The following is an 8024-nucleotide window of genomic DNA, read 5'->3' as shown; positions in this document are numbered from 1 at the left end:
GTTTATATTCCATGCTATAACTGCTATGATCCTGGAATATGCGACTCAGTGGGAAACTCGTATGTGTGTGTGGAATGATAAATGGAATAAAATAGGTTCCCGGTCTCGCTTCTAAGATTGGCTCAAGTGTTGTTGGTGATCACGTTTTCCGGATCTTAGGATATCATTAAGTGTAATGATAGTCCTAAAACAACATTGAGGGTATGGCGTTAGAAGAACGATCATATTGAATCGACCCAATAATTGTCTGCTATACTATGTGATTATATCGTCTGAAATCATCTGTTATAACACGAAGTGTTAGCATTTGTTTTAGTTCCTCAGACCATGAGACTGTCTCGGTCACTTCCTACCAGACGGTGGGCTTCGGGATTGCTCAAACGTCATCTGTAACAAGGAGATCATAACGACAACTTCAGGCACACCGAAAAGTTTGACAAGTGACCGGACAACTCGAGAGTGGGATTTGCTCCTTCGACGATGGAGAGATATTCTTAGGGCCCTCTCGATGTGATGACATCCATCATCGTCTCGCCAGACACAGGTGACTACATCACGGGGATGCCGGAACACGTCAACGAGAAAGAAGAACAAAACCGGTAACAGGAGCAACGGTATAGTGAGCATGGTGATGACTCAGGAGGATACCGATGCACACCAGATTTTGTAAAGTATCGCAAAGCAAAGGGAACATCACATGATAACCAAAGGTTCACTCAAATATCATTCGTGTAATCATATGGACCGATATGGATGTCCACGGTTCCGCTATCGGTCATTGAACGAAGGGGTTCGTTCATGACTATGGTTTACCGAACCTACGGGGTCACAAGCTTAAGGTAATCACGATCTGCTGAGTGTTAGTAGGACGGGAGTGATGAGAATATATTTGTGTAATTATTTCATTAATATCTGGAATAGTTTCGAGAGGTTTCGGAAGCGTTTCGGTGAATATCGGGTAATACCGGGTATTATATATATAGGTGGAAAATATTTTCTGGGATGTTAAATTATATATATAATGGTCTGGAAATTGTTACAACAAATATATATTTAATTTAATATTAATGGGCCTAATAAGGCCAAGAGGTGGAAGGTAACGACACAAGTGGAGGTGGCGCCCCCCTTTCCTATTGGGGGGGGGGGGGGGGGGCGAATCCTACTTGGGATGGGAGTTGAACTCCCCCCGGCTGGCGCACAAAGGGAGGCTTTCCTCCCTTGGTGGCTGCCCTCTCCTCCCCTCCTAACCTATATATACTAGAGGATTTCTCCATATTGGTACACAAGTTTTGGAGCCTCCTCTAGTTGATCTAGTGCACGTTCTAGTTGGTCCTAGTTGACTAATTAGAGTGAGCCCTAGCCACCTCTAATCCTCATAATTAGAACCATGTGTGGTTCTAAACTCCTCCATCTAATTCTCCGGCGATGATTAGCTCCGGGTGGCGAAGCGCTGCCGAATCGTGAAGACCGTATGCTTGCAACCAAGCAGAGAGAACGTGCTTTCAATCTTCTGTTCGAGGACAGTTCGTGGGATCGTCATCAACGTTCGAGGGACTCCAAGTATGATCTACAACAACTCATCTACTTCCGCTGCACTCCCGGAGTCGGTAACGATCGTTGATCACAACCCGTTATGCATCTTCATATTGTTCCTGGGTGATCGTAGGGCGGGAAATTTTGTTTTCTACTACGTTTTCCAACAGGTCGGCGTGGCAGAGCCAGGAGGTTGGTCCGATGAGGTGATGGCGCAATGATGTCAGGCCAGAATCCACGAGGCGATGTGTCCGAGCCCCAGGCAGCCAACGTGACAAAGGGGTGGCGGAGCGAGGAGGTCGGCCCGACAAGGTGATGATGTGGTGCGGTCGATGTTGGTCCAAACAAGTGATAGCGCGACAACACGACACAGGACGGTATCCATGAGGTGATGATGTCGAATTCTAGCCGGCCAGCCAAGGTGATGATGCGACATGGTTGACATTAGCTTGACGAAGTGACGGTGAAGAGATGCTGTTTTTCAAAAAATGTTCCGTTTTCCATTATTTTTTCACAAGTTAAAAATATATTCATGTTTTCGAAAAATGTTTGAGAATTTTAAAAAATGTTCTTACTTTTAAAACATTGTTCGGAATTTCAAAAATTGGTTTCATTAAAAAAATGATCTCATTTTTTGAAAAATGTTCGAGAATTTCAAAAATTGTTTGTGCTTTCAAGAATTCTCCGTCTCTTAAAAAAAGTTGACATTTTCGAAATGTTATCATTTTTCCTAAAGCTGATTTTATTTTTTCATAAAAAATCGAATAAGAAATTTCGATGATACTTCAAGAAAACGAACGATTTTTTTTGGAAAACCGCTGGTACAATAAGCGTGCAGGCGGCTACAGTGAATCGTTTCTACAAACCCGGTTGGTACAGTCCTTTGTAAATGGGCCGGCGCAGCCGTTGGTGCGTTCGGACGCTGAGAGCGTCATATAGGGCCTCCCCTTGCCACCCTCACAAAATCTCGCGCTGTCTTCCCGTTCCCCTACCTTCCCGTCCCCTTGCCCTTTCCGTTTCCCGCCTCCCCCAACCGCATAGAATGGCCGGCTCCGGCGGCTCTCCCGACGCCGACGATCCCAATTGCGGCGGAGCTGGGGCTGAGCCCTCCAGGACTCCTCAAGAATCCGACGACCGCTACTCCGCGCCCGCCTCCCCTCTCAGCACTCGCCCGTCCGGTCAACCCCCGGGGACCTCGGTCGTCGCCAACGAGGGCTCCGCCTCGTCCTCCGCCACGGGATCTGATGAAGACGATGTGCCCACAGACAGGTACAAGAACCCCGCCGCCGCTTCCTTCCTCTTGGGACCGTCGAGCAGCACCATGGGAGCGTCCTCCTCCTCCTCCTCGGACAGCTGGATCGGCAGCGACCGTACGTGCGGCGGCGCCTCGACCTCCAGCTCTCTGGACGCCTCCAACTACAGGGATCTCTACAGGGATCCACCCTCTGAGTGGATGTATAATCAGGTATTGCAAGAAATCCAATGCGTTCTTGATTTGGGAATTTGCAAGAAACCTAGTACGTTCTCGATTTGGGAATCATCTCTGTGGATGCTTTGACTAAGAAAGATTGATCTTGGACTTGTGTGTTTGAATCTTTGATTATGGTTGCAATTTTAACAGTGCACAGGCTTGGAAAGATTCACGAATTTAGGTTCTTGTAGGTGTCCATGCTTAGAAAGATTCGTCAATTTTGATTTTCTGCATCGTCGTATACTTGTCTAATACCCTGCAGATATGCAACCTACTGTCTCTTAGATAACAAAAAGAAATGTGAGAGTTGATAGAAAATATTACGCTTTCCCTACTTTCTTGCTAACTCTGTTGGGGATGCCAATGATTTACATGGTCGGTCTTCTGCAGGGCTTGTAAAATCATAGCACTGTTAAAGTCCTATATGATTGCCTCTTTCAGACATAAGCTGGAAAATAAATTAATATTTATATCTTGTTTCTGCACCTCTTTATATTCCATATTGAAATTTCCCACAAAAAAATTCCCTATTGAAATTAGTGTGCTTCTGTGTGTGGAGTTGTGTTATTGATGAAAAGTTTTGGCTTTGCTCGAGCAAACCCATGACTTCTATCTTTGCATACTTTTTCTTGGAAGTGTACATAGCGCGGGTCGTCTTTAGAGTGTAGCAATTGTACTAATGCTAAATGGCATTTGTTCATAGTCACTTCCTTTTATGGATTTCACATTTAGCAGTCCATGTTATCTTTCGGCTTTATATGAATTTTAGCATTGTAAATTAGCCATGTGCAGAGAAATAGAACGTTGGCATAGATAGTCAGCAACAGAAACATGAATAGTCTGCACCTTTTTCTTTTCAAAAAGGGGGCAATTCCCCGGCCCTATGAAAAGTATGTACCTGTGAAGGTTTCTTAGACTCGCTAGCTGAGAATTTTATTTGTCACAAATCTTGATATTTACATGTTAGATATTTATTAACCAACATTTTTATACCATATGAATAATATGAATTGTACCACCAATTTCTTTGTTAAATATTACATGTGTTGCCCAGTTATGCTATGGCTACTTATTTTTTGTTGCATTTTTACAAAGCCGATGTTTACAGTCGACTCTTAGGTCACCAGCACGAAATCTGAATCAATAACAGATACTGTTATAAGATAAGCTACTCTACAATGGTTTGCTTACTTTCTTGGTGAACCCTCTTCTATGCTTGAAATACTTAGTGCTCTTGAAGTCCTATATGCTTGGCTCTTTCAGTTTCAGGTATAAGGTGAAATTTTTTGTTGGCATATATAAAATTCGCCATCTTGTAGATGTCAAAACGAAATGTGAGTCGACACCAGATATTATAAGTTCAGCTACTCTTGGTGGTTTCTGTAATTTCTTGCTTAGTCCATTGGGGATGTCAATGTTGCTTCTTCATTTACATGGTCAGTCTTCTTTGGTGCAACTTCAAGGCTTGTAAAATCTTGGGGCTGTTAAAGTCCCACATGATCGCCTCTCTCAGGCATAAGGTGGAAAATAAATTAAAAAATTTGTCTTGCTTCTGCACCCCTGTATATTCCATATTGACATGTGTGTACTTCTATCTGTCGAGTTGTGTGTTATTAATGAAATTGTTGGGTCTCCTACAGCCAAGGCCGCAAATGTAAACAGTGACTACAATCCTAACTCGGATTGAAACTAGGCATCCTGCAAACTGTTCACAACTCTTCTTTAAATAAACTAAAAGTTTGCGTTTGTTATGTTTTCAGATTCTGGAAGCTCCTTTTTGGAGTCACGAGGCATGTGATGCTGCGAGGGCTTCTTGGAGAAACGAGTACGAGGCTTGTGATGATGTAAGGGTTGCTTTTCAAATGCTTAGTTTAATTAACTATGCCTCAACATTCCTTTCTTAACCTCTCTGCACCTTCAGTTTTCTATGGTTTTGCAGACATCACAAAATGGCTGCAAAAAAATTCTTCAAAAGGTTAACTTTAATAGGATATTCCCTAATTTTATCATTGAGGCTAGAGATGTCAATTTGGGAAAATAACATTGGTTTTACTAATTGAAATCTTGTTTCGGTGCAGGAACCTTTATCATCTCTACCGCATGAGTTTGAAAACGAAATTATGAAAGATAAGGCAAAAGTAATATGACTTGTGAGCTGTTATATTTCTACTTGATTTGTGTCCTCACTTGTTTGCTATATATTCTCATCTATTGTGTGCGATTCTGCAGAAGCTTTCGGCTAATTACTCTGAATATCGGAAAGTACCTGGAGACGGGAGTTGCTTTTACAGATCGTTCATATACTCATACCTGGTACACTAGTATCTTGTTGCTAAATTTCTTCCAGTTCTGCACCTTAAAGTTCTTGGTGCTTGGTGATGCTTACATTTTGTCCCTTGGGTCTATAGGAGCAGCTTGTGAAAGTATCTCATGAGGAGGAGCTACGTTTACTTGGTGCACTTGAAACTATGTGGGAGAAGTTCCAAAGGCTTCGTTTGCCCGGTTCATATTCAGATCTTCGTGATGTAAGGCTTCCTGAATTGTTTCATCCACCAAATTTTTAGTTTTGAACCGCCAAGTGCACTTAAATTATATATAATAATTAATAATATTGTAATTCGTCCAGGCTTTTGTGGGCTTTATACTGGAATGTATGGAACAAAAACAAAAACTGTCAGTAAGGTGGGTTTGCATCAACATTTTCTCAACAATAAACTGTGTTGCGTACTTATGTTATAAATTTTGTTCAGTGCCTATCAGGAGTGGCTTTTCCAGGAGAGCCAAAATGAGCAGAAGTTTGCGAACAGTGAGAATATACACCAATTTTCTTAGTTCTCTTGCCAACTCAGTCTAATTTTCTGACTCCAACTATTTTTGTTGTCTTTAGTGCTTTTGTATCTTCGACTTGTGACAGCTATTGAGATATGCACTGAGGTTGAACAGTTTAAGGCATTCATAGCCGACCTTGATCAAGGAAAGCCCGATGCAACAAAGGTGAGTATTTCCTTTAGGTGATGCAGTAATCTTCTATGCATAATTGAGTGTCATGTGTCCATTCCCTCAAAAGAAAAAGTGTCATGTGTCTATTAGAAGCAAATGATATTGCCTTTCTTGTCTGCTAGTTATGCTTTGTGTGTGTGATGGAACTGCACAGTAGGAGCAAAATTTCATCATAATACTTATACCAGAAACTGGAATTGTATGTCAAAAAAATGATGTGAAGTCCTCACTGTCAGACGCCTTATGTGTTTTTGAATTGCAGTACTGCCTGGAGGAGGTTCTCCCAGTGGAGGAAGATGCACAACAAGTGAATCTCACTGCGCTCACCAATGTCCTACAGGTGCCACTTCGAGTTGTTAACATTGACGTTTCACCGATTGAGGAGCCTAACATCCACATCATCTACGAGTCACCAGATTCCTCGGTTCCTACTGTGACACTACTTTATAGACCAGGGCATTATGATATCATCTACGAGAAGTCATAGCTGTAGATTGTAGTAACAGATATCATATGACATGTTGCAGGAGAGTTGCTGGCCGCGTTGCGATATACTCTATACATGTAAATAACTCTTGTTGTGTACATCAGCTGCACATATGCACTATTACTGTTTTCCTTCCTTATATATGTGTGGTGAAAAAATGTTACATCAGCTGCACATATGCATTGGTACTGGTGTACCACTGTTTTTTCAATATTCTCTAAAAATATCACTAGCATATGACCTCTTTCGAGAATGCCGCTCAGTTCTCTAATATTCCCCAAAAAAACACTTCATTTGTTTTCAACACATTGTGCTAGTCAACTCTGGACATGGATCCATGATCCATGGGTTGTTTATGGAAGTCTGATCCTTGTAGCAAACCAATTGTGGCGTCAATTCTGCTTTGCTATCCTGCCGATTAATCGTTGTTGAAACTTATATGTCGTAAATATGGTAAAATGCTGCTAAAACTTCTGCTGGAATGAGCAGCTAGTAGGTACAACATCATTTTTCATTATACAGCTTATTACTCAAGAGTTAAGTTTGCTTGCCAATATTGATCAAAACATGGGCAACCAAACCATGGCATCAGATCGAGTTATGTTTCATGGTGTGAAAGGTTGAGGAAAATAAAATGTTCTCTTGACTACGTTAGCTTCAGTCTGTCAATAGAGATACATTGAGATTGCAAAGGAGAAAAAAAGTGACAAACAGTAAACACGGAGACAATCTATTACTACTTGTGCATATAGTATATATATATACTCATAACAGCTACTCATTCAAGAGTTCCCTAAAAAAAGACTAATCATTCAACATATCTCAACAAAAAACAGCTAATCGTTGAACATATTTTCGTCCCACGCGGTGCTCCGCCTCTCCCTGAGCCTCTTCAGATACACAGCCATAAACCTCCAAATGAACTCATCATGCCCGCGATAGAAGGCGGACAGCTCCTTGACGCCACGGCGTGCCAGGGCTTGGGCTTCAACGTGCCGGGACAGAGCGGTCAGAGCCCTGATGTACATCACGTACGCATGCGGATCCATGGGAAAGGTCGCGAGGAGCGCCTCGCCGACGGCCCGGACGCGCTCCACCCCACCGCCGTTGTCGATCTCGAACTTCAAGTAAGTACGCCAGCCTGACTTGGACCTGAGGAAGCCGCCTCCTTGGGCCTGCGCCCACCGCGCCCACCTCTGAAGCGCGCGCCGCTGGCTGTCGACGTCGCCGAACTCGCGCTCCCTCCAGAACCAGTCCCACATGTATGTCTCTCCATCGGGAATTGCAGCGAGAAGTCGCTCGTAGACGGCGCGGGCGGCCTCGATTCCGCTGCCCTCCTCCAGCTCGAACCTAACGAAGCGGCGCCACAGCTCGCCGTTCCCCGGGTCAGCCGCCATGCCAGACTCGAATTCTGCTCGCTTCGCCTCAGCGGACATCGCTGTGATCGCTTCACCTGCCATCGATGGGTCTCGTCTGGTCGATCAGTCGTCGAGCCTTGTTTGTGCGACTTTTTTTGTATGGCATGTCGTTGCT

At 43.4% G+C, this 8024-nt stretch overlaps 1 protein-coding gene across 1 annotated transcript; it reads left to right on the top strand.

Moving 5' to 3' along the window:
- The first annotated feature begins 2390 nt into the window (after positions 1–2390).
- LOC109734942 (uncharacterized) lies at positions 2391–6659 on the top strand. Its single transcript, XM_020294129.4, has 10 exons — positions 2391–2998; positions 4765–4848; positions 4926–4979; positions 5083–5142; positions 5234–5317; positions 5413–5529; positions 5631–5686; positions 5755–5810; positions 5892–5998; positions 6267–6659. The coding sequence occupies exons 1-10, from the start codon at positions 2423–2425 to the stop codon at positions 6489–6491; spliced, it is 1419 nt and encodes a 472-aa protein (XP_020149718.2). The 5' UTR covers positions 2391–2422; the 3' UTR covers positions 6492–6659.
- The last annotated feature ends 1365 nt before the right edge of the window (positions 6660–8024 follow it).

This window comes from Aegilops tauschii, chromosome 7, assembly GCF_002575655.3.
Source record: "Aegilops tauschii subsp. strangulata cultivar AL8/78 chromosome 7, Aet v6.0, whole genome shotgun sequence".
In the NCBI taxonomy this organism is placed as follows: domain Eukaryota; kingdom Viridiplantae; phylum Streptophyta; class Magnoliopsida; order Poales; family Poaceae; genus Aegilops; species Aegilops tauschii.
This window is presented reverse-complemented; position numbering and strand designations above follow the sequence as displayed.

What these genes read in the sequence shown, in the direction of transcription:
- LOC109734942 (XM_020294129.4), top strand. Translation starts at nt 2,423, where the DNA reads ATGGGCCGGCGCAGCCGTTGGTGCGTTCGGACGCTGAGAGCGTCATAT. An exon ending in AGTACGAGGCTTGTGATGAT is followed by an intron (nt 4,849 to 4,925) that starts GTAAGGGTTGCT and finishes CTGCACCTTCAG; the next exon opens with TTTTCTATGGTTTTGCAGAC. An exon ending in AAACAAAAACTGTCAGTAAG is followed by an intron (nt 5,687 to 5,754) that starts GTGGGTTTGCAT and finishes AATTTTGTTCAG; the next exon opens with TGCCTATCAGGAGTGGCTTT.